This window comes from Ruditapes philippinarum, unplaced genomic scaffold (genome assembly GCF_026571515.1).
Source record: "Ruditapes philippinarum isolate M1 unplaced genomic scaffold, ASM2657151v2 ctg731_1_1_1_1, whole genome shotgun sequence".
Lineage (NCBI taxonomy): Eukaryota > Metazoa > Mollusca > Bivalvia > Venerida > Veneridae > Ruditapes > Ruditapes philippinarum.
The window spans coordinates 232,450-259,090 of record NW_026853897.1 but is presented as its reverse complement, the minus strand read 5'-3'; the positions used below and the strand labels follow the sequence as shown (position 1 = coordinate 259,090).

Genomic DNA, 26,641 nt, shown 5'->3' with positions numbered 1-26,641 from the left:
CTTAGCATTGTGATTTAATTTCTACCTGGGCTATACAAATGTTATATCAGTCACAGGGTGAGAAAAAAGTGCATCCTGACATGGACTCGAACCCGTGACCCTCTAAATACCGTACCGCGGCTGTACCGACATTTGTTAATAGTTTCATTATTTGTACATGTATGGTGAACATTTTACTAATTATACATTGTACTATTTCTATATTTTTGTACAAATAAAAATAGCTAGATTTTTTGCTAGATAAATTCTATGGTGGCTAAAATATACCATGATGTACTTTTTAGACATTTAATCACAACAGACAGGCTAAGCCACCCTTTACAAAATTCCCCTATCTGTCAGCTCATTATCAAAGCAAAGACTACTATTTCTGTATGTGGCCTGGGCTTTTAAAGCCCTTTATTTTGTTTCAAGATCTGTCTGACAGTCATATTGATGTATTGTTACTTGTGATATTTAATAAATATATATTATGTTTTGTTAAATAATGATACCTTGATTAGGGATTTCTATGAATTTCAACCAGTCCAATCAAACAAAGAGAATACAATGATATAGCAATATAGGAGTATGCAAGCGGACTGATAGCTTAGCCGGTAGTCAGCTTCGACACTGTATTCAAGGGGTCCCGGGCTCAAGTCCCAGTCAGGCTGCATATTTAAAGTGTGTCTTTACACAATGTTTGTATAACGCTAATGACGTCATGTCAATTATATGCACAGATGTGCAATACCATATTTACGGAGTGGCAAAATTGGCACCGGTGTGTGATAAAGCATTATATTATCACACACCAGTGCCGATTTTGCGACTCCGTAAATATGGTATTGTACGGCCGTGCATATATTTTGACATGACGTCATTAGCGTTATACAAACATAGTGTAAAGACGTGCTAAATGTTAGCGTTAAACTATAGGCGCGTCAAAGAAAAATGACTCTGATTTCACTTTAAACGGTCTTTATTTTTAGTATGTGTTAAATAGAATATTATATTAAATTTGTTCAGTTCATTACTGAATTTATTGCACTCATTGAATAAAGTAAATATTATGCTCACCAGAGGTCGCATAATATAATTTTATTCAACTCGTGCAATAAATTCAGCATTGAACTTACACTCATTCAATATCCTCTTTTTAATACATATTAAGCGCACGTAAATAAATTTCAATTTTAAGTGATATGAAAAATATTTTCTGTTGCGCTGTCTTTGTAAATCCAATAACTTTACATCACAACCGGTTTCCTTATTTTCCTCATTTTTTTTCCTCTCGACTACTGTTTCAGACCTAAAATTAAATTGCGTTTTTAATATTTATATATACATATACTCATATTTTGTAATGCCCTAGAAATTTTACCTTTTTTTGTGATTTCACTGGATTTCAGTAGACTGTTTATTTCTACTTTCACTTTCGTTTTGAGAAAATTTTACTGGTGACAAGACAAGATAAATCATGCGGTGTCCTAATGAAACATACAGGACATCAACTTAAATCTACGTATTGTGCCAGCAATTTAATCATTCCTGATTCTGGAAGCTTTTCCCTTAATTTTATCCATTTCCCTTCATGTTATCCGTGGTAGAATCCTGTGTTTTTAATATGTTTTCGTGACTTCTGTCAAAATAGTTTATTCCTTTATTATACACTCAATATTATATAGTTTGATTGTTTATGATGCAGCCTCACTTAATATATAGATATGCCTCATAAATCCATCTGAATTTAATTGTTAGCACTGTATATTTATAAAAATTTGCAATGCATAATTCAATGTCGGCATTGTTGGACTATTCCGCGAATATGACTGATATTTGATATTAAGACATACCGCTATTACGTAGAGATTACGTAGTGAATGCAAGGGATAGTTCTTTATTTGATTGCGCATAAAAAGGAACACGTTATCCTAACTATTTTACTTTCGATATTAGCGCACGATAGCTTATAAATATTTCAAAAAATCATTTGTTGAGGCTGTGACAAAAATTAATTTCGGAGCTAGGTTGAGTGCATTTCAGTTCTTACATAAACTCGTTTAAAATACATTTCTAGCTACCATACTATTGTACTGTATAGATCTATATGATAATCAAAATTTATCGCTAAACGATCTACATGTAGCTAAAGTTGTTAAAAACCTAAATTTGTACTAACAAATTTTAACTGTAGCAGCTTTTCGGACCTTTTTATTGTGAATATAATTCAGTGCCAGTAAAAAATATTAATTTTGTCCAAAAAAAAAAAAAAAACACACACAACTTTCCAACATTTTCCATGTCGTCTGAAAATACATTGTTCAAATTATTGATTCACCTGAAATGGGGTCTCAGTTATTGCACATGGACATTCAAACTAAAATTCCCCAGGTGTTCTAAATATCACAAGTTTCTAAGGTAACTTTAAACAACATGCAAAACTTCAAACCATATAAATCGCTGTACTATTTTAACTGCTGTATTGCATAGAAAACAAATAACTCTCTGATTTGATGAAGTAATATAGATGCCCTTCAGGTAAAATAGACTGTACTGGACGAAACGATGAAGGGCCGGAAGACTTTTAGGAAACCAGTAATGTTTTCAGTAAAAACGTTCAGATTAAAAACTCGGATTAAAAAAACTGTTCACCATCTATAACATATATTTTTTGTTAGTGGAGAGAAAATGTGAGTTATTAAATATGTTTGTTTTTTCAGGGCAACTTTCTCTTTAATCCTATGTATTTCTATAAAAAAAACTGTCCACGATATTATAAGACGAGCGTCTTAGCTAACTGTTCTCTTGTGCATCGCACGAATTAAAACAAAAAACCAATATCCCTGTAGCTCCGCCTCCAAAGCACACAATGGGAATAGCGTCGGTTAATCAGTTTATTCGATTTACCTGGTTAGTAGCACTGGTTGTTAAAAGCTCAGTTACTTAAATAAATTCTTTCAAAATTTGGAAAATACTGCCATCACATTGGACAAAGAATAATTTCAAACACTAATAACTATTTACCATTTACTAGACTGATTAACAGTTTATCTATTTACTAAAGTAAATATGTTACGATTTATTTGAAATACCGAGATCATATTGGACAAAAATAATTTCAAACACTAATTTGTATTAAGACGTTTTTAAGAAAGAAAATAAATGTTCAACAACAATGTATTATATAATGAAAAAGCAATGATAATATTAAAGGAGCAGACCCATATCAGACAAGTGTGTTTCGAAATAAAAATGTACTGAAGACTAAGTTATATTTCATATGTTTGGCGCCAAAATTACCTTTGTTCCTTTCTCCTCTGTATAAAAGTCATCAAGAGAGGTGTGAAGCCCAAAGAAAATGTCATCATTCATTAGTAAATAAACTTTTCGGAAAGTCCCGGGATTTTATGTAAATTATGCTCTATAGCGGTGGAGGAAACGTATGCATCATTTTTTTTTTACATCATTTATGACTTTGATCTATGCCGCGTTGGCATAGTAACCATCCAGGTTCCATTTTTAAAAAAAATCAGTTTTGAATACACCACTAGAACAAACGTTTACTCAACAATACTCAAAGTAATCTACAGTGAATCTGAATTAATTAGAACTATAAACAGATCCAATTTTTTTTCACAAGAAAATAAATAAGTTTACAAAGACAAATAATTATCACAGAATAGTTTAATTGTTTTTATCGATGGTTCATGATACTAAGTTCCTCTTGCTCTCTTTTGTCTGACATTGCCACTGTCAACTTGGCCAGGAATTGACTAAACTGGTTCCTCACGGCCTCACTGTCTTCTTCAATGTTTGTATGTACCACAGGAATGTTGCTGAAACATGTTGCTGGAAAATAAACAACAACAAGATTTCTTAAATGTTTATGGTATTTGGTTGTGAGAGCCTACAGATGTAGCCGCGTAAGCCTGTAAGAATACCAGACTCTTTGTACGGTAAATACTCGTACTTGACGCACATGTTAGTACAGTTCGACTTTTAACTATGATAATAAAGCATGCTATTTTACACGAAAACCAAAAAGAAACGATGAAGTTAAGCTAAGAATTATTTTTTTTTAGAAAGTAAAATTTTATTTTATTATGCAAAATACGTCAATGTTAGAAACCTTTCTGAGAAATGACCGTCACAACAATAAACGTTAATATTTCGCTTATTTGTTATATTTTTGGGTATATTTACTTGTATAAAGTATAATAAGTTCACTGAGTACGTACTACCAAATTGTTTCCAATTAAGCGACCATTGAATTTTAACGATGTTTTACGAACCATATAGATAACAGATACAATTTTTATGGGATTGAAAAAAATATCAGGTAGGTCACCTTAATGTATTGCTCCGTGATCAAAGAATCATCAAAGAATCATCTAAAACTTATTTACAATTTACTAAACATACTGAAATCAATGGTGATATCAAAATACAAAATTTAAATACATCATCCACAAATGTAACTACCTACCAAAATAAAATATAACATAAGGTTTCTATAATGCACACATAGCGACAAAATATATATAATTATATAATTTTAATACAAATATGGCATTCTCAAACAAAGGTATACAAGGACATGCATTTGAAAAATGAACAAATAATGCACACAATCTATAATAATTTCTGACAAAAAAAGAGAAAGTTTATGCTGTTGGTATAAAAACACTCATTTAAATCATCATAAAATAAGGCAATTTTCTGACGGAAGATCATATTTTCATAGAAAAAAATTTCCTAAATAAATACCATTACTATCACAGCCTTGACTGCCACAAATTCAATCTTTAATTAATTTCCACAAATATATAAAATGTATAGATTCTGCAGAAATTGAAAACATTACAGCATCATGCCTCCCGAATCATGCTAATATAATGAAAAATTTTATACTTGTGTTTAAAAGTATTATAATGTTGGGAAGTGAACAAAGAAAGGAATTTACATATTGCAAACAGCACTTGCCATGCTTGCAATCCACATGGGAAATAACCAAAACCGGGTAAAGATTAAACAAAAATATGCAAAAATAGCCCTTACTACAATGTTCGTTATAGTAACACTGTAGAAATATTGTGATAAATACTGCAAAATCAGTCATTAAATCTTTTTACTTTTCTTAAAATCTTATTGTCAATGTTCTGCAATTTTATGATAGTGCCTACTCTCATATATATATAAGTGTCAATTTTCAATAGGATTACATACAGAATGAGACATTCATGTTTCTTTTAAAAATAACATCTATTTGTTTGTATAAGACAAAAGAATGACATAAGCTCAGAAGCTACAAAGAATAAAGAACAACACAAGGAGACAATTGCTTACCAGATGGCCGGGCTGGTGCATTCGCTACATACATGCAATGTGCAATTTATATAATGTTTCTTTCTTTATATTATACTAACATATTAATTGGGGAAAATGACATATAAACTAGTACAAATCTAGTACATATTTAGCTAAAGAGAGATAACAACAATTTCATTGGGTTTCAAATGAATAAATAATAAATTTAATGACAATATATCAGGGGTTTTATATGGAAGAAATACATGTACTACATATGCTTTTCCCAGTAAATTATCTTGGGGCTTCATTAATAAGTATTGTAGTGTGAAATTTCAGGCACTTTTAGGGGGAAAATTAGGCACTCTGAAAGAAAAAATGCCTCATTCACTTTCTCTTATTTAGTATAATAACTAAATTGCAAATATAATCATATACAATACATGTATATAAGCTTTAAAAGGACCTCCACTGAGGTGACAGAGCCTAAAAACATAAAATGTGAAATGCTTGTATAGATCAAGTGATACACCTTAAACAGAAAAAAAAAGAAGATATATTAATCCAATCAATGAAGTGTTAAATTAACTGAAAATCAATTTTTGCATGATTTTTAGCCCAGACTGAGTGCGAATTGGAATTTTATTTCAAAATATTTTTGGAAAATAGAATGGGGGCATTATCTGAAATTTTGCACGCAAGTTATAAGTTCAGACCTTCATCGAATGGTATACAAGACTAGGTGAAATATTTCAAGTCTATTCATTAATTTAAAAAAAACTCAATGGAGTACCTTTAAATTGCTATAATGCTAGCACCAATAACGAATTTACTATCAAATCAAAGCAACCACTCTGTCCAGATTGTGACTGTGTTGTTTCAATTTATATGTTTTTATCTAAAATCAATAAACCAGTCTATAGACGGTTCCAATTTCTAAGCAGGTAAAATCCACACAGAGATTCAACAGGGTGATTAGTTACAATAATATCCTATTAGTGTTAGAATTACTAAGGGGTAATACAATGTATATAGAAATATGAAGATGTTTAGTAAAATTTTTACAACATCAAGAGTAATACATTATAAAAATGGTACAGACTGCTCTGATATTTATAGCTAATAAGTATTAATGCATATATATATTTGTAATATCATATACAGTGATAACAAATTAAAGTATCAATGTTTAGATGTACATGTATGTGTTTCATGAATGAAGTTTGTTTTGACATGATAAAGGTGATTATGGTGACTTTGACAGCTTAACTGGTGGAGGAAGAGTTTAGGTGCCCAACCTTGCTTTATTTCAGGCACAATGGTAGAACCACAAAGCTTTCATATATGGTAACTTAACAGCACAATCTGAAGTCTTTTACAGCTTTGCAGGGTATGAACCCACAGCTGGGAGGGACTATCTGGACTAATGATTTGAAGTTGACAACCATACCATAACAATAACCACTCAGCCATGGGTGCCCCAAATAAAATTTAATTTGTACTTATTTAATTCAAATGTATTATAAATGCACTTGAAACAGACCAATTTAAAAATGCCAGGAAAATTTTAACCATGTTTGTTTTTATTTCTTTAAAGAATACCATTATACTGACCAGTAAGAAATCTAGAAACAGATCTAACATATAAAATTACCATGTCAACAAATAAAATATGATAAAACAATAGCTGCAAGTCAGACGGTGCACCTGAGCATTTTTAGAAATGAAAGAAAAAAAGAAACCTTTTAATTAATGGGAGTTAATCTAGTAAAAAATATGCTCGAATTATAGGTGTTAGTCATTACCCCTACAATTATGAACCTGACCCTAAGATTTGATTTGATCTGACAAGTGAATATCCTAAGTTATTTGAAAATAAATCTTACATGCTTTATTTTTAACAATATTTTTTTTCATAATTAAATCAATGGACATATTAGGTCTCTTTGTTGCTCTAGGCCTTTGAAATGCTTATAACTACAATGTATGTGTGATGTATTAGGTGAATACATTTAGTTTATTAATGACATATGAAAATGCATGCAAAACTATAACCAGGTGTTGAGTAAACGATAATACAGGTGTGTGTAGGACCGCGGCGCCCTGCGTTTCTGCAAATAGTTGTGCTTACAATGAGATTTAGAATATTTTAGCATTGATTTCATAGCTTACAATATTTATTGCTACAGTGGTGCTGTACACTCTAACATCAACCAATCCCTGTCATTCTGTGCAATTTAAAATCTTTTAAAAGATACAGAAAAAATTAGGAAAAATAAGATCACATTAGTAAAACAAAATTTAGAAATGTTTTTAGCAAGACTCACATAATTGTGCTCTCTCCCTGTCAGGGGCACTAGGTTTATGGTGAGCAAAAACACAACAAGATGTTTCCTTTATACCCTGGTCATCAATAAAATATGCATACCTGTAACATAGAAAATATTCAAGATTTACATTTATTATAATTATGCTTATAATTGAAATATTGAGAAATATCAATATAAATTGCTTATTTTCATTTTCCTTATTTTCACTGTAAAAATTTATTTTTTCACTGCAGTGAAAGATATTTTCTGTATTTTCACTGGTGTCTTACTGGGCTTCTTTCATCTAAATTCAGCCAATACACAAAATTAAAGGTGAAGTATTTCAAATTTTAGGGTAAAAAAAGAGAAATATCAAATAAATCCTGTATTCATAGAATAAAACTTGAATTATCCTCTATTTATTGTCATTTTATTATTAAACAAGTTAACGGTTGTTGACATCAAATTTCTTGATTTTTGCAGTTATTATGAAGTATGAACAGCCCCTACAATTTTTTCAAATACATATTTGTTTCATAATTATATTTGTTTTAATTCTTTAGAAATGTCAAACATGTGTTTAATAATGTTTAATTAATAGATTATGGTAAGTGCATGTTAGATGTTTTATAACTGAAATAAGACTTTAGTAGCACTGAACATGCGGTTACATGTAATTGTCGTACAGGCAACTACATATAAACAATGTAGTATTTTGACTGTCACTTCCATACAATTTAGCACTTCACTATAATTATACCAATTTCCAACAGAACGAATGATGCAAAGATGGTTCATGTGTATAGCAAATGAGTTTGTTTTTGGAAACTGCAACAAGATACCAAAAATAAACAGATTTTGAGAAAGACATAATAGGCCTTTAATATTATACAGGCTCATGTATTAAAACAAAAAAAGGTTTTACCAGTTTTCTAGATCTTTATCATGGTTAGGTTGGTCAGGATTATAAACAAATATGATTCCTGTGGTATCTCTAGCCATTGCCGGCCAACATGCCTCAAACCTGAAATTATCAAATATTAACATGATGTTATAAATATACTTTATGGTAACCTTAAATAAAAAAAACCTGTACAAGAGCAGATCACTTGGAAAAGATATTTTTATTCCTCTAATATTAAAAAGCATGAAAACAAAATATTAACAATTGCAGACTTGGTTAGATATAGTCCAGGGTTCAAATTTAAGCTTGCATACTGGCAAAATGCCAGTTAAAAACTAAGACTGCCAGCAAAAATGACATTAGCTGGTATTTATTTGCAAGTAATTGTTCATTTTAGACATTTACATAACTGATATCTTCTGCACATGCTTAGAAACTGTCTGCTGCAATAAATGAAGATGTTTACTGTGCCAGATGCAGTAACTGATGATGTTTGTAAAAATACATTTTAGGTTGCTCTATTCATTTTTTCTGTGGATATATTTAGATGGACTGTTTATATTATAATAGGCAAACACTTTTGGTTAGCCCATCAAAGTTGTTCATGGTCGAATATTAATGAGTAGCACTTGTCTGTAAAGTGTTTACTTTCAAGCTGAAATATTTATTTAAGTAGATTAGTACCTCAGTACCGATTTTTCAGTCTGTTGGTCTAATATCAGCTGGTCAATTTACAAAGTATGTTAAAATTAATAAAGGTCCCATGAAATTGCATTACATGAAAGTAACTGTACATTGTCACTGGTGGTTCTAGTCTAAATAGGCAGGTGTTCCTCTGATATATAAATATTCCTGATCCCTACACAACTGTTTATCAATTATAAATTAATGTGTTGAATTGTTTTTGTTTCATTACAAGTAGAGATCTGTGTTTACTAGTGATAAATATGTCTCTCTACTCCCTAGACATGAAGCTAAATATCATTTTGTCATTTCATAAGTTCAGAATAAAGTAAAATTGCAATCTCTCATGCCACCTATCATCAAGATTAACAATATAAATCCTCAACACTAAATGTACATTGCAATCTATGAACTGGAAGGACCAGAAAAATATAACAAAACTGATATGAAGTTTGGGGCGACTTTTACGGCTGCCACACAGTTCTCGACACCTGATGTTGTAACCATATGGCACTTCACCATGAGTAAAGTCTTTAAGTTTTAGCAAGTGTTACAACAGATCTATTTATTTCATATAATACTTCCAGTAATGTTATTAAGCTCCATTCTAATCACTGATTAATTGTAATTGTATTTTAAATTAGCAAACCTACCAATGCATGCTAAATTTCTTGAAAATTTTGAAAATGTTTTTAAAAGTAGAATATTGTGAAGTAACCAAAAGGAAGCAATTTACACATTATCAACCTATGTAAATTACCAAAAAGAAGTCAAAATATGCAAAAATGTACCTTAGTGCCCAGTGATTTTTTTTACTTATATAACAGTCTCCGAAAAAAGGCCTCTTCCCAATTGAAATTTTCTTTAAAATCATGCAGTTTTCCCAAAAATATAAACTTAAACCAGCTTTTTTACTTCCCAAAACAGCAATTTTAAAGATAATTTTTCCCAAAATCAAGAGGCTAAGGCCTCTTCCCAATTAAGTGAGAAAAATCACTGCAGTGAATTAATTAGTAATACAGTAGAAATATAGATGTAAAATCACTTTAATATCAGTCATTTATTGCACATTATATGTAAATTATTACTTGAATCTTTTTTACTTTTCCTAAAATCTTAGAACATTTTTCTCAGGTTTGATTTTATTGAAATACTTTGACTCAGCTGGAAGCATGCAGCTTTAAGGCCCAAATAGAAATTCAAGAAATATACAAATGAGCCGCGTCATGACAAAACCAACATAATGGGTTTGCGACCAGCATGGATCCAGACCAGCCTGGGCCTCCACGCAGTCTGATCAGGATCCATACTGTTCGCTTTCAAACCCTAATACAAGTAGAGAAACTGACAACGAAACAGCATGGATCCTGATAAGACTGCGCGGATGCGCAGGCTGGTTTGGATCCACGCTGGTTGCAAACCCATTATGTTGGTTTTGTCAATACGCGGCTCAAATTATTATCTTACTTTTTATCACCACTACAGTCCCATAACTCTACCTCAACAGCAGACTGTCTACCATGTCCGGCACTTGGATTGTGATTTTCAAACTCCAAAATTCTGAAAATGGAAAAACAAGAGGCTAAATTCTTCACTGAATGCAAGATTTGATATGGTGAAAAAAAAGGTTAAAGACTGTTACTGAGGATGTTGATTGGAATATAAATTAATGTACATGTATACATTTAAAATGGTAAGAAATTGATGTACCTACATAACCTTTATCAAGTTCTTATACTTTTATCTTTCAATGCTGAATTTTGAACTTTTTGGCTGGGTGTCCTATATGGTAATTATTACTATCAGTATCTGTACAGTGTGTACCAAATACATGTACAGTATTTCAACTAAAAGATAGGACAATAACACCTTTACTTTTTTATCATGAAAATAATAAACTTATATTAAAATATAATATTTTTAAAAATTGCAGCAATTTTTTACATTTAGCATTTATCTTTCTGAGTCTATTTAATGAATTCAGGGCTTTGATCATGACCTTGCAGCTCTGGGTAAAAAGCCTTGCAACATGTTGTAGGCCACCCACATACATTTGTACGTTCTTTTTTGTTACTTATATACCCATCTACTTTAAGAAATGACCCAGCTTATTTCAAACATTAAAAGCTCAGCCCAAGGGATAATCTTGCTTTTGATTTTATCCACTATTAATTAAAGAAATTCTAATATGCTAATCTCAGACAGGCATTCATTGGTAAAGTGTCTTGTGGCAGGGAACACCAGTATCATTCAGGGAGTAAACTTTCATACCTAACACCTTGTGTTGGATGATAATCTCCACTAGATGTGTCCGTTGCATCTGCTAGGAAATTTGATAAAGCTGTTTTGCCACTCTGTTAAAAAAGAATACACATTAAAAGTTTGATAAATATATCTTTTGTAAATAAAGTGCTGTATGGGTTGTAAAGGAGTTGGAGAACTTAAATTGGTGAATCCAAAGACTGAGTCTGACACAATGTGCTTCAGATATTTCACTGGTACTTTTTTTTTGTAAACTAAATTATGACACAAATATCATTAATGAAGATGAAAAATATCATACAAGTAGGCTACAAATAAAAAATTAAATTCTTAAAGAAAATAATGAATAAAATTATTCAGGACTCTCAGTAGGGTCAGAATTTCACGAGTCAAAGACTCTTTGGCCAAAATTTTCATGAGTCAAATAATTTTTTTCTAGTGTCATTTGACTACATGAATCATTTTTATGTTACAAAATTTACTGTTTTGGAGGTCATTTTGTGTAGATTCTCAAGTCTAAATTGATAATATTTAACATGGAAAAAATGCCCTGTTATAATGTATAATTATATACGCCCCCCCCCCCCCCAAAAAAAGAAGAAAAATAAGACATCAAAAAACAAACAAATAAAAAATTAATAGCATCTTTACTGTGAAAGAATAAATTAAGCAGCAGCTTTTCTGATTAAAAATATAAAGAAATATCTTTACTGGTATGCTACTGTATATGTCATATTAATTTTAAATGCACTAGGAATATTTAATGGAAAAACACAAATGTACAGGCACTCCAAGTAAATCAAAGACGTATTATAAACCTTTAAAAGCAATCAATAATTGACACCTCAAGTATGTAATTCTTATCAGTTGTGTAGAGCTATTTTTAGCACTGTCAAATTGCAGCCACTGAATTGTCGCGCTTCAGTGCACAGGCTATAAACAATGCTGTGTATTACACACGGTGACATTTTTTTAGTGTGATTTGAACACATGTAGGATTTGATAGGTAATTAGGTGTGGATTTAAGGTAATTATTATTGCATAGTTGAAAATCCCACGTGGCAAATTGACTCTTTAGCAGATTTTATCACGTGTCAAATTTGTGCATTTCTTGATTTTCACGAGTCAAAACCCGGATCCCCGTGTCAATCGAGAGCCCTGATTATTGTTTTAATTTTCAAAGATCTTGTCTTTAATTGCATGAAAATGCATGGAGAAAACCCACAAATTAACACCTACGATAATTGATGTGCCCAGTATACAATAGATATTTTTAACACTATCAATTAAGTTCTCCTAAACCACAATCTATTTTATTATACGCGGAAAGTCACGTCTACATAATTCAGACTATTGCAGACGCATGCTTAGTAACACTTCCGGTGAAAGAATGATGTACAAAATCAGAAAAAAACCTGCATTTCATTGATAAGAATTTAGTAACGATTATAAATATAAATAGTTACTTTAACATATCCTTTTTGATAAATTAGCACATTAAAAATAACGTTAAAACAACATCTGTGATTAGAGATTAACAAAAAATGGCGGACGGGATTTTCCAAACGCCGACGCATGCCCAGCGTTCCCCCTTCACGTTCGGAGATTTTCGGAATATTCCGAGCGCTCCGATGATAGGTTAAACACCACCAATTTATTCGTTTTGTTTATATGGTACAAAATACCTTCGTTTACATGTAACTAAATATGTTATGCTCAAATCATAATTCATAAGCTTTCCGCGCCATAGGTAGCACCTAATTTCATATTATAAGATAAGTTCCCCGAACCGGTAGTTCGCCGAAACCACTTTCACCCGTTAGAAAATATACTGTAGTGTGTAAGAGAAGGAATAGCTGTGGTACGTAATTCCAAGGGTCACAGGTTCCAGTTCATGTAAGGCTTCACATTTTTCTCATCCTGTGACATTTTGACTGCCTGGCTACTAATTTAGTAGTCCAATTGTACTGCGCGACGAGATATTGTGCTATTTTCGTGTCTGGGCAATATCTCGCCTCTAAGGATAGAGATTCTTGGTGTGAACCGTCTTGGTGTGGAGCGAAATGGCTTATGACCCTATGGATATAGCATGCACAAATTCTTAAAGGATTCAGAAAAGTAACACAAGATATTCATCATGTTCATACATATACATGTAGCTTTGCACTAACATGACAAAACCGTTTACTTTTTCACAGTGACAAACGCAAATATGACTCCATGCTCTTCAAAATAATGAAACTTTTTTTCAGAAACACATAACTGATACAAAGAAACTTACCTCACATGGTCCTAGCACTAAAATCTTTGCTTTAAACATGTTGTACTCAGCAAGACACCAACTTAGTGAAATAAACAAATATTTTCGATGGAATGCGTCTGTCGCGATGTATACTTCCGGCGGTATTAGAAATTATACCGTCTGTGACAATTATAAACATTTGAGGTTGAACGCCACTATTTGCATGTTCAACACTTAAAAAAAAAAGTCTGTCAAAGAGACATCGAGATAATTTTGGACGTGCGATGTATTTTCCCAACGTTTTGAAAGCAGGCAGAAAAAAAACCAGTCCGTTAAATGGTGCAAACCGTTCACCACAGGGCTATATATAAATATACATTCTGTAATACTGGGACAACAAAAAAAAAACCTGTATATTTTTGGTCCCAGTGTAATTTAAGTCTCTGACTAGTTTTAATTTAATCATATTTTATTGCTAATATATACATGTAAATATACAGAGAAACAAATTGATTTCGAAATAACAAATAGCAAAAGGGTTGGGCCCAAGTTCTTACAACATTAGCGATCGGTCCTCCCCTGTCTCTGAGGCTAGTAATAAATAAATATGTTGATGTATCTATTATAACTTTTTAGTCACATCACTGACTGCTTTCTTAATGATCTAACCAGTTGTCCTCTAACTAGGTATTACATCAGTGTGGAATGTTGAATATTGAGAGAGATGGTCGAACCTCTAACCTCCGCGCCAGAAACCAGGTACAACATACCAATTCCTTCACCGCATAAGTAATATTTATTGATGGAAAGGAATGCCATTTGAAATGTAATGAAGTTTATCCAGTTCAACGGCGAGTGTTGATCTTAAAGGGTCTTTTATTTTAATATTTATTGCCCTTTATTGGTGCGATTAAATAACAAAATTTTCGCTCTTAATTTTGTTCAGTAAGAAAAAACTTATGAATTATCTAAGTTAAAAATAAACATTGAAAGATCTGTTTATTATATGATATGCTCTTTAGTCTTAGTGTAGACTGTCTCTTTGATACCAGTTTGACAGAATGTTTTGACATGTAAACATAATTATACTTTCGTAGTTAGAATGAAATTTATGTATATTCAATGGTATTCTGGTAATAAGTGACCAGTGATCATTCAGACAATAGTACAGATCGATGCATTTGCTTGTAAATGTCTGTTTAGAACTATCTTGTTTGAATATTTAATCGCACTTGAAGCCTGACTGAAACACGGCACTTCACCGCTCAAATTTTGAAAACACCTCACTCCGTTAATCATGGAGCTAAATTATTTATATATCTGTGCCTTAACCCCTCATCCTAGAGTAAATATTTCAACAACACATAAAGTTTTTAAATTGTTGTTGTTTTGTTTTTTATAACCTTTTGTTAACAATTTTAACTTTTGAAAACTTTTTACACTTTAAAAATAACCATATAAAATAACACGAATGAAAATTTAAAGTTAACTTACGAGTGGACTTTTAGTAATTAACAACATTTAAACATATATTGTAATATAAAAGACACTTCATAGATACATGTAGCATTAATTAAGCAACTGAATCATTATAAACATAACATAACATAACATAACATAACATAACATAACATAACATAACATAACATAACAAACATAACAAAACATAGCATAACATACATAACAAAACATAACATAACATAACATAAAATAACATAACATAACATAACATAACATAACATGACATGGCATAACATGACATGGCATGACATGACATGACATGACATGATGATATGACATGATGACAAGACATGACATGATGATATGACATGACATTTACGTGACATAGCATAACATAACATTTACATGATATTACACACCAATTAATTATTTTTAAATCTAGGATTTAGTTCAAAGTCATATTCCATTGGTACACGCCTATAATCACCATTTACGTATTTTTTACACTTCTGTTTCAAATTAAGCAATATCAGAACGGCAAATGCTCCAATGAACACCCCACCAACTGCTGCCGCTACCAGTGCAGATCCTGTATATTGTACAGATGGATCTCTGCAAGAAAACAATACAAAAGAAATATGTTGTTATATCCATTAAAAATCACAACAAAGGAGCCCGGGAACGGGAATGCTGATTGCTGCGTATATTTCCGATCCTTTACATATTGTTTGTCCGACCTTTGAATATACTTTCATATTATCTGATAGTGTGGTCATTAGATAATAAACTCAATTTATCGAAATCTGTTATTATCAAAACCGGTCAAGTTAGTTTTATCGTGTTTTTAATGATTTGCTTCCTGTACAAACAGATAGAATTTCATACAATTCATAAGGCAAAAAATTAAAGAATAAATCGACATGAACATTGTTTAATGTTTTTTTCCTCTTTTTTTTAAAGCAAAAGAGTCGGTCCACATATTTGTAACAGAATTATAGGATCCTAAGTTTTATAAACCCTTAAAAATAAAAATATATAATGTAAATGATGTTTAAAACAAGTCCTTGGCTGGCAAACTTATTTGGAGATATTTCTCTACAAAGTATCAGTAAAGGCATGCTATTTAATTATTATGAGTACTTCTGTCAATATTATTCAAAGCATTTGTGATTTGTGAACATGTCCAGCCACTGATCAAATCATGAAAAAAGTATATAAACAATTGTAAACAATGCATACTTACAACCCGGCTTGACACGGGCCAGATGACGACTTTTCTGCATAGTTATTTTCAAAATCTGTTTTAGGGTATTCTTTTAATGTTCTTTGACTTTCCGTCTCTTTAAAATTTCCTGCAGCGCTCATTTGATTATCACTGACTTTCGAATTTGAAATCCTATCTGAGTTTGAAGTTTCAATACTGGTTTCTTTATTCTCAAAACTGAGAACTGACGGAATTTTACTGGAAATTTTTCTATTCGTTGACGAATTAGCAGATGGTCTAGTAGTTTCAGTCGGATATCGTTTCTTTGACATTCCGACAATATCCATCATTTTTTTCTTAGAGATACTTTTCTTTTTCTCAACTGTAGTTGAAGAATAAATATTTTCCTTCAAAGATCTTGATTTCGTACTTATTTGTACAGAATCAGTAGTCCATGATAAAACGACATTTTTACGTTTGGGTGTTTTACTAACTTTAACATCATGAGTGATTTTGCTCTTTGCTGACAAAACATTTTGAGATGGTAACAAATTACTTGTAACTTTATGTATCACCGACTCTTTGGCAACTGTTCTAGGTTTTGGCAGAGTTGTCAAATTATCGAATTCATCATTGTTTGTTCTATGATAATCTATAGTGAAAATGCCATTATTGTCTTTAGGGACACCTTCGTGCACTTTTGTCAAATTAGATTTTGATGATGCTAAGGTTGTTATTTTATCAGAAATACTACTAAGTCTTGTTAGGTGCTTACCAGATGTGCTGCTAGTTTTTTCTTCAATGGCAGTATTAGCTTTGATATACTGTTTCGGTACGTTTTTCTCTTCCTCCATCTCATCTCGAATGGTGCTTATTTCCCCTTCTACTTCTCCTTCTTTTTTTTCTTTATCTTTGGAAGTTTTCTCTTTTTTGTCATGTAACTTTCCTTTGTCGGATCCTTTAAATTCACTTTCGTCAATTTGAGGTTTGAATGTAATATCTAAGGTTTCCTCTAAGTTGTGTTTTAGATTTTCATTAATCTCCTTATTATGCGTTAGTTTATCTTTTATAGGTTTGTATGCGTGACTTTTAGCCTTTATAGTATCCTTTTCAAACAGGTTTGGAATATCTTTTTTATCATCTGTATTTAAAATATTATCTTTACTTTCCATTTTCTGATCGTTGTTACCTGCATACATGTATTTACCTTTGTTGTCATGAATACGAAGAGGTAAATTATGTTTTGTAGTATGAGTATTATCGGTTTTATTTCTATATTTTACATTCTTATACATTTCATCATCTGAATATTCACTTTCTTCGCGACTTAAATCTTGTTTCCCGTCATCATCTTCTTTTTCAGTATCTTTCTGATTAGTCTCTTCAGCTATCTCACGACCTGTGTCTTTAATTCCCTCTCTACCCGTATCTTCAGTGTTCTTTTGTTCTGTGTCCTTAGCATTTCCACGACCAGTTTCTTTGATTATCTCCTCATTGCGTATGTCTTCAGATTCTTTAAAACCTGTATTTCTATTTTCTTCTTGTCTGTCTTGTTCTTTATTATCATCCCAATCTGAATCTGTATTTTTCCCTAAACGTGTCTTTTTATTTTCTTTCTGACCGGTCTTTGGTTTTACTTTAAGATCTTTCTCTGAAGTTTTCACAGGAACGTTCTCTATATTATTTTCACTTTTAGCCTCTTTAGTTTCTTCTTGAACTGATTTTACCTCTCGATCTGTGTCTATATTGTCTGCTGTAGTTGTGTTTTTATTTACACCACGGTCGCTATTTTTAATATCGTCTCTTACTGTCCCTGAACTTATTTTCCGGTCTGTTTCTGTTTTTATTTCGTGGTATGTATCGGTCTTGTTACTATGATTAACTTTCACATTACTTTGTTTAATTACCTCTTTGCTTATTCTGTCAAAATCTGTGATAATATCTGATTTATCCATGCCACCTTTCTCCTTAGGATATGTGTCATGGTTCTTTTGGTTGTCATTTGATATCTCAGAAAGTATGTCTCTTGCACCAGTATCCTTAAGTTTACTTAAATGTTTTATATCCTCTAAAAAGTTTCTGTTGAAAACCTTTTTCGTGTCAGTCCGAGATTTCTCGATGTGTGTGCTTGAAATATAATGAATACATCATTTGAGTTGATTTACATTAAATTTTATATTTACCAAGAATTGGCGGATTCTGCTGTCTAGTTAAACAAACATATTGTGAAATGTTTGCATTTAGAACAATATGGAATCTCGGTAAAACCTTAACTGGGAAAGATAGAATAATTCCAATTTAGACTATTTCAGGTCTGCGCATTATATAAATCCAATTTAGAAAGCAAGCGTTACTTTTGCATTTGCAATGTTGTTGTGCAACAGTGCGACAGCAAAGAAAGAGATACAAAGAATAATGTTTTTGTTTTCAATTTTGACAAAAGCAGTTTTCATTTCCATTAGTTGATACGACACAATCAAGTTCGATCAAATTTTTGTCATTGTTGAAAGATCAAACATTATCATATTTTATATGTACATTTGTACATGTAATAAATTAACCATTTAAAGGCACAATATGCCCCAGAAGAAAATATACTTTTTTATTTCTTTAGATTGGTAAAGCCTTTAATATGATTTAATGATTTTCTAATTGCGAACTCAATAAATATAAAGTTTCTGATTTTATCAAGTGTATACATATAACACATATATCAGTGTTCAATATAAGCTTACATTTAAACAATGTATTTATAAACGAGTCTATGTCCTGTATTTTAGCTATTTAAGGTGTGATGAAAGCTTATAAAGCTTTATAACCGCTTTATTGGAGTAACCATATGCGGTATTTAGTGTCATATGACGAAACATGGTCAAAGTTTGGGGCTCAAACTCACGATCCCTGGGTTGAGAAGCAGATGCCTTAACCATTAAGTCACTGTTCCCGTAGTTATATAATCAAAGATGATTAAAAATGTTTCAACGGAGACGAGAATAAGATACATATATATAATATAATTTTTAAGAATATCGTGCACTTACTTTTCAGAGTTAACCAACACAATGACAAAAAATCCAAAGAAAAAGGAATTAATCTCCATTGTTTGGTATTCTTCCCTTTTTATAACATTGAAGCAAATTATTATTGTACAACGTAGTATCTATTTTCAAAGTTTAGTATTATAAAATGTTTATCTATTTTATCAAGATACAGTAGATAACTTGTTGACATAACGTGTTGTATCATTACACTTCATCACTTAAACATTTTCAGGTGTTGTTTATCTATATACAATTGAAATCATTAATATATATAACTTAATTAATGTTTGGAAGCATATTCACTGTATGTACCATAGGAACAAGTATATCGTTTGTTCTCAGAATGCCTTTCAATACTGTAGAAGTGATAAAAACTATTCAAAACTATTTTTGAAATACATGCATCAATGCTTTTGTTATAAAATAAATGATGGGTAATTGTAAATAAACTATAACTTTATAACTTTTCTTCATTTCTTATAAACGAATTTAATTTCAAAAGAGCCTCTTTTCAACTGATGATGGAATCGAAATTCTGTTGAGATAACGTATTCGACAGAGCACTATACTTATCCTTTAAACCGGAAGTGCATAACAACAACAACAACAATAGAACTCGAAAATGAATGCTCCTCCAACATTTGAGTCATTTCTTCTCTTTGAAGGAGAGAAAAAGTATGTAATCAATATCAAAATATATTCAAGAACAATTATTTAATTTTGAGCACCATACAAGTCAAACCAAACGTTTGTTGGTTATGTATTTGAAGCAAATTGATTGAAATTTTCATTCGTCCTCAAATACACTCGTAACTCATGTGGGATCAATGATGAGAAATGTTTTAAGAAAGAAGATGAAATACATAATACAGATGTACCCCAAAAGACTTATATATTTTTACTTCTAGAAAATGCTAAATTAAAATGCTTACTGCAAAATTATCTTGCAGAAAGATTTAACATTTAAGTCAGTTTTTTTTCTGTTTATCCTGTAAATAAATCCTAGTTGTACATGAACGTAAAAAAATGATATGTATAATGTGAAAGTATTAGTAAACTGTCATATCAGAAAATTATGTTTTAAAGCCTTTTTAATTAATTTTGTACTAGATTCATATGTTTTCAACATTTATATGGTTGTTAGTCCTATAAATATGACGTCGCTTTGAGATATTTTTACTTCTGGGCAAAGCAACGTCATACCGAAATTGCTCAAAAACCCGTAGCAGGTTCTGCAAGAAAATCTGGCGTAAAGAAAAATATATTAAGACAACGTATATTTACATTAATTTTGACCTATTATTGAACAAAAATGAAAAATAAATACCTTTTAACAAAATAATAAAACGGTCACATCTGAAAAATCGTGATAAAATCCTCTCATTTAATTAAATTCCAAAAAGTGCGCAAAATCTGATTGGGTAGTTCAAATGCAAGCGTTTAAATGAGTCAATTGGTTTCAAACAAAATATTTTTGAACAAAATATTTGCCCATGCACGGCCAGCGAGTTTGAAAATATTTTTCCGTTCAAATATTTCAAATCAATCTTTAAATCGCTTTACTTAACCAGTATTGCCGATAGACAAAACTAGATTTATGTTTATATTTCATTTTCGATTGATAACAACATATGAGAGTTTGAAATTGAAAGAAAATTTGAAAAACTTTTAAAATAAGCTTGTAAGACAAAGCAAAAGACATTTTTTATTTTTTTATTATGCTATGCTTTTTATGAGCAATAACTATTAGAGGTTTGGGCTTGACCCACATAAACTATAATATGCCCATAATGCCTGATATTGGACTTTATGATTGTTTGCAAGCTTTTATTATTTAAATGCATGTAAACTTAACAGAAGAAATATTTTTTGAACAATTTTTTTTTCTATATTACACTGATATAAATAATAAATTTGCATTGAAAATTTGGACACATGACAGAGGATAGGCAACAGTAGAACATTATATAATTTTGTTTGAGATTTTTTTTAAATTTCTGTAATCAATTTTATTTATTCAGTTATAATATATTTGACACATGATAGATCTTTTTGACAGTACTAAGGCCATTTTTTATACAGTTAAATGTCATTTTTGACATTTTTATTTAAAATTTATTTTTACTTACACCTAGTAGGAAATATTGTTACGTAAGTTATATAATATTATGCCTTGGGTTATTAATTAATTGAATAAAAAGTTAAAATACTCACCCTGACTAAATGATTAACTAATTGAATAAAAAGTTACAGTACTCGCCCAAGTGTTGGTGTTGGCATCACACTTAGTTTTTGCATGCAAGTTGGTATTTCCAAAACTAATAGAGGGAATGGGTTGAAACTTCACACACTATTTGAGAGCACAATAGAAGGTCACTATCCAAGGTCCATAACTCTGACATAGATTTTGACAGATTTCCAGTCCTTTTTGAACTTTTACCATCAAACATTGAGAATAGTTGAGCACGCTGTCTTTTTAAGAGCTCTTGTTTTTTTTGCGTTAATATATATATTAAATTGCTATCATAAATTATGCCACCCATGGCCCACGGATGATTGGAAATTTAACTATTCTTTTCAGTGGTTGATAAGAGTTTATTAAATAAAATGATATTATTTAACTGTACAATAAGGAAGTATGGGCAATTATTCTGACATTTAGAAATTAGTATGAAATATTTTACCTTTGTTAATTAAGCACTGATTTAATTGAATTACAGGATCCAGATTGAGAAGGACACTAAAGTACCAAATGCAGCAATATTCACCATAAATAAAGAAGACCATACATTAGGGAACATGATTTGCACGTAAGTTAGTCAAACACAACAAAGCATACATGTACAAAGTAATAACAAATCAAAATTTTAATCTATAAAATTCATTAAACTGAACAAATTTAATAACAATGCATCATTGATTTACTTGTCAAATTTGCAAAGTGTTAAGTTAATCTTTATCTCCAGCAGATATACATATATCTGTTTTGATGTAACAAATAAATTTTTATAACACCTAAATAATTATTAATCTTGTTCGAGAGTTTTATTTATAGTTATTAACTGTATAATAGTCAGACCAAAAGTACATGTGTACAAATTTACAAACATGCATTTGAATTGTATTATGTGAAAGATTATCTTTATTTTAGTCAGCTTCGTAAAGACCCGCAGGTGTTATTCACTGGCTACAAGAACCCACACCCTTTAGAACACAAGGTAGTGTTACGGATACAGACCACTGCAGATTACAGTCCACAGGAAGCTCTCACAAATGCCATCACAGATCTTATCTCAGAGGTGTCTCTAATGGAGGAAAGATTTAGGGTAATGCTATTAGTACATAATTATAGTAGTATTACTGTGCACATTGAAAGCATTAAAAGGCACATTATGCCTCAGGAACGAATAAATGTTTCCTTCTGTAAAAAGGGAAAATATCAGTTTGATAATGTTAAGGTAATGGTTTAAGAGCATGTAAGATGCATATCACCTGAAAAAAGTTAAGTTGAATGTGAATTTATTTGTCATTAAAGTAACAAAATGTAAACACAAAGTAGTATTTTTACTTTCGTACAATACTACAAATTACTAAATCACTATATCTGTACTTATTGTCAAATAGCAACAGAAGAAAAAGTTATAAGATGGCTCAGGTAATAAGCCAATGAGTCACTTTTTGGAAAATATTAAAGTACATAAAAAATATGAAGCCTTTTGAAAAATAAAAGCATTTCTGAGGCACAATGAGCCTTTAATAAAGATCTGAATGAATTTTGTGGTAAAGATGTTGAATAGTGAAGAGCATTCTAAAATAACACACGAGATATAACTTAGTCTCTTGAATGTGAAGTGTTGATATTCTACCCTATTCTGTCATGTTTGTGAAATTTCTTTTGGATCTCTAGTATGTGTGTAGAATGTTCATAAAAATAGAATAGTGTAAGTATGACAAAAAAAAAAATGAGGAACCTACATGTAGCTAGAAGAGTTGTTTACTGCACTTTACTGCAACAAGAGAGAAAAAAGTTTTGTACGGTTTTGGTCGCCAAAGTACTTGTAAAATCTTGGCTTCTTATTTTAATGTTTATATTATAGGCATCACATAATGAAAAATTGACTCTCAGGGCTTGACACTAACTTTTTTTAGGGGTAGTCAGAAGGACTACCTACTTTGAGGATCAGGTAGTCCTTGGCAAATCTAGGTAGTCCTCATTGTAAAACATAAAAAAATGTTTCTTCTTATTCTATTAAAATGCATTTTGAGTGTAATGTATCTGAAGATAAGAAAACAATAGCATAAGAATCTCTTCAACATTTATTGGAAAAAATCACCAATAGATAAATCATATAAGATCTAGTAAAAAGTTTGTAAGCTTTAATTACCTGCATTGAGATGTAGTTTTCCGGCTAGCCTCTGAGCTCTTCCAAAGTCATCATCAACATTTTTTTTTACATTATTATTTTTATAAAATATTGAGCAGTGTGACACACAAAAGTCAAAGTTTTTTGAAAGGCCAGACATTACCTACAGGTACAGGTTCTAGCCAGGAAATTACTAAGGTGTGTTGCAAATAAAATTGCTAGGCAATCAGCTCAGCTTATATTATTGACAGCTTATAGGGAAGGGGAGAATTATATTGGCAATATGAGCTAAATAAGTATGTCAGTTTTAAAAAATTTATTGTAATACCTGGCTTTTGTATTAAAAAATAATTTCAATAGAGCTTAACAAAATCTACTTTCAGGTATAGTAATGTATGACCTTTTCATGTGTTTTTTAAATTCAAAACAGAAGTAAAAGCTTGGACAAGAACAAAAATATGTTTTTTCTTTTACTCTAATCGATTTATTCTACAAACTTATTTGTCAGACATAAAAAAAACAAAATATCAGAATAACAAACTTTTTTTAGTGCTAGTAATTCAGTTTATTTATAACTGTCAGAGATTAAATTTAGGGACATTAGATTAATATCTGTTGTCCCCTGATTTAAACACGAAATTTATAAATGTAAAGCCTATTTTTAATCAAACTATTATTGCGTTAGTTTTTTATGCCTAGGGTATTAGTATTTGTTAACAATTTTACTTCATATATTCATGTACTTGGCATTATTGCTTACATTTGCTTGTACATGATTAAAAGTGCTTAAAACATTGTGAAGTTATGGCAAAGACAATTACAAATATTTAGATATTTCTTTTCTCTTTTTTAAAGAGATTAAACATTTTCTTCTCTTTTTTAATAAAGAGATTTTTTCCCAATCAATATCATGTCGAATAAATTACATCCGAAAAATCAGATCTATTTCAAACAACACGTTTATTTTGGTTATCATTGTCAGTATGATTTACATCAATCAACAAATCATATTCTTTTAAGTTTAAACCCTTGAATAGGTTTCCAATATGAGCAAATATTTTTATTGAAATGTTTAATAGACAAAAGAAAATTCTATTGAAGTAGCTGGAAAAATCGGCAATTAAGTTGGGGACTTCCGGTTTCACTTTTCGCAACTTTATAGAGATTAAATAGAATCTATTATGCGTTGCTGTGACTGACACTAGTGACCAACGGCTAATTTTTACTAGTAAGATGAATTTATCTTTCGTTTTGAATCATAGCCTAAAAAATGTTATTTTATTAATTATTTTTAGTGAATTTAGAGACATCAGGTCACTGAAATTTTGAGTAGCCCGACGGGATTCCCAGCTTGGAAACTCGGGTAGTCCTTGGGGAAAATTGGTAGCCTCGGGCTAACAGACCATCGTTAGTGTCGAGCCCTGACTCTATTTTCCTGAAATCTGTTTATAGCTAATGTTCATGGCCTACTTTATTTTAAAAGGTTAATTAGATTTTTCTAAGATAATATCTAATATGAGAAACTAAAAAAATTTTTTTCTTTTCCCGGGCCAGTATAAATATTTTATTTTAACCCGTTCATTAAAGTGGGGTGGTGGCCTAGTGGTAAAGGGGTCTGCATTTCAACCCAGGGATAATCATGGGTTTGAGCCCTAATGGGGTCACGATATGACACCAGTACTGGTTGATTTTAGGAAGGATTCAAAAGTGATTTATATAAGTTGCAAGAACTTGTTTCACAATTGAGCTTAAATAAATACGTTTAAAACAACCTGTTCATTAAATTCAGTATTGAATTTTCATGTACACTTATTTAATATCTTCTATTTATGACAGTGTAAATGTTGTATATTACAGGAAGCAGTAAGGGAGAGACAGGAAGGAGATATTTGAGGAGAATTTATATACGAGGAAGTTGTTAGTTGTGATACGTATATTCACCTGCTGGGACAGACAAACTGTAAATTGTACAATAAGTGGTGAATGTTCAACCATCAAACATCCGACTGAAATATGAAAAAGTGATGTTTTGATGTTTGTCGTGTTTACTTGTGTTAAATAATAGAGAAATGACTTTTAAAGTTATTGCATACTTTACAGAAAGTATTAGTATATTTCAATATAGTTATTTTTTAAGTCCTTATTTGAACTTCATCTCTGAAAAAGAGAAAAATGATTAAGGACTTGGAATTAACAGCATACTGTTACAGAAATTAGAGTATGAAAGTATGTTGCAATCTTTAAAAAAATTGTTTTGGAAATTGAGGAAGAAATTTTCATCCATATATTTGTTAATGATGCAGACTTGTGGTTTATATTTTCATTTTGATAAATGGCTCATATGATTGTGATTCTAAAAAACTACGAAGTTTTGATATACATGTACAATCATGCAATTTAATGTAATTAGACACAACAGGGCTTTGTTTCTTTCTATAGCAGTGGCCATTTAAAGGGTGACTTCCAAGTTCCCACTAGGACAATTCTTAAAAAAGGGCAGTCTTCCCCTTAAAATTAAATTTACATTGAATTTGCTCTTCACCATTTACAAAAATATGTTATTTTTCTTTAAATTTTAAAAAAAGGACCCTTCAGTTTTCTTTGAAAAAAAAGCTCTGCACGAACACATGATAAATATCTCAAAACATGTCAAATGTATATGACTACATGTATATGCAGTTCAGAGTAGTTTTTATTTAACAATTTCAAAGAAGGAAAATTATAAAACTATGATAGGTGATTTCTATAGATAAGTGGTGGGTGTGAGGCAGATAAGTGGTGTGTAAAGTGTAAGACAGATAAGTGGTGTGTAAAGTGTAAGACAGATAAGTGGTGTGTAAAGTGTAAGACAGATAAGTGGTGTGTGAAGTGTAAGACAGAT

General features: G+C 30.9%; 3 protein-coding genes across 5 annotated transcripts; 1 reads left to right on the top strand and 2 right to left on the bottom strand.

Annotated features, from left to right (window-relative positions):
* Positions 1-2,995: 2,995 nt before the first annotated feature.
* On the bottom strand, positions 2,996-13,887 carry LOC132738282 (intraflagellar transport protein 22 homolog). 2 transcript variants are annotated; one of them, XM_060725750.1, is made up of 7 exons: positions 13,730-13,887; positions 11,458-11,540; positions 10,654-10,746; positions 8,524-8,622; positions 7,617-7,717; positions 5,329-5,352; positions 2,996-3,831 (listed from the first exon to the last, which is right to left on the bottom strand). In XM_060725750.1, the coding sequence occupies exons 1-7, from the start codon at positions 13,766-13,768 to the stop codon at positions 3,677-3,679; spliced, it is 594 nt and encodes a 197-aa protein (XP_060581733.1). In that variant the 5' UTR covers positions 13,769-13,887; the 3' UTR covers positions 2,996-3,676. The 2 variants fall into 2 exon arrangements, with proteins under 2 accessions (XP_060581733.1, XP_060581734.1); XM_060725751.1 differs by lacking the exon at positions 5,329-5,352.
* A 1,558-nt stretch (positions 13,888-15,445) lies between these two features.
* Positions 15,446-19,546, bottom strand: LOC132738281 (uncharacterized protein DDB_G0283697-like). 2 transcript variants are annotated; one of them, XM_060725747.1, is made up of 3 exons: positions 19,397-19,546; positions 16,395-18,482; positions 15,446-15,763 (listed from the first exon to the last, which is right to left on the bottom strand). In XM_060725747.1, exons 1-3 carry the CDS (start codon positions 19,453-19,455, stop codon positions 15,574-15,576), a joined length of 2,337 nt encoding a protein of 778 aa, XP_060581730.1. In that variant the 5' UTR covers positions 19,456-19,546; the 3' UTR covers positions 15,446-15,573. The 2 variants fall into 2 exon arrangements, with proteins under 2 accessions (XP_060581730.1, XP_060581732.1); XM_060725749.1 differs by having other exon boundaries at positions 15,622-15,763; positions 16,391-18,482.
* Positions 19,547-19,944: 398 nt separating this feature from the next.
* On the top strand, positions 19,945-25,900 carry LOC132738280 (DNA-directed RNA polymerase II subunit RPB11-a-like). The gene is made up of 4 exons (XM_060725746.1): positions 19,945-20,071; positions 22,117-22,206; positions 22,548-22,722; positions 25,618-25,900. Exons 1-4 carry the CDS (start codon positions 20,019-20,021, stop codon positions 25,651-25,653), a joined length of 354 nt encoding a protein of 117 aa, XP_060581729.1. The 5' UTR covers positions 19,945-20,018; the 3' UTR covers positions 25,654-25,900.
* The last annotated feature ends 741 nt before the right edge of the window (positions 25,901-26,641 follow it).

Excerpts from the sequence above, each read along its gene's own strand:
- LOC132738280 (XM_060725746.1), top strand. The coding sequence starts at position 20,019 with ATGAATGCTCCTCCAACATTTGAGTCATTTCTTCTCTTTGAAGGAGAG. Across the intron at positions 20,072-22,116 it reads CTCTTTGAAGGAGAGAAAAA|GATCCAGATTGAGAAGGACA; the intron begins GTATGTAATCAA and ends ATTGAATTACAG. Across the intron at positions 22,207-22,547 it reads TTAGGGAACATGATTTGCAC|TCAGCTTCGTAAAGACCCGC; the intron begins GTAAGTTAGTCA and ends TCTTTATTTTAG.
- LOC132738282 (XM_060725750.1), bottom strand. The coding sequence starts at position 13,768 with ATGTTTAAAGCAAAGATTTTAGTGCTAGGACCATGTGAG. Across the intron at positions 10,747-11,457 it reads CATCCAACACAAGGTGTTAG|AATTTTGGAGTTTGAAAATC; the intron begins GTATGAAAGTTT and ends TTCCATTTTCAG. Across the intron at positions 8,623-10,653 it reads GACTGTAGTGGTGATAAAAA|GTTTGAGGCATGTTGGCCGG; the intron begins GTAAGATAATAA and ends TGATAATTTCAG.
- LOC132738281 (XM_060725747.1), bottom strand. The coding sequence starts at position 19,455 with ATGGAGATTAATTCCTTTTTCTTTGGATTTTTTGTCATTGTGTTGGTT. Across the intron at positions 18,483-19,396 it reads GTGTTGGTTAACTCTGAAAA|CACACACATCGAGAAATCTC; the intron begins GTAAGTGCACGA and ends TTATATTTCAAG. Across the intron at positions 15,764-16,394 it reads GGCCCGTGTCAAGCCGGGTT|AGATCCATCTGTACAATATA; the intron begins GTAAGTATGCAT and ends GTTTTCTTGCAG.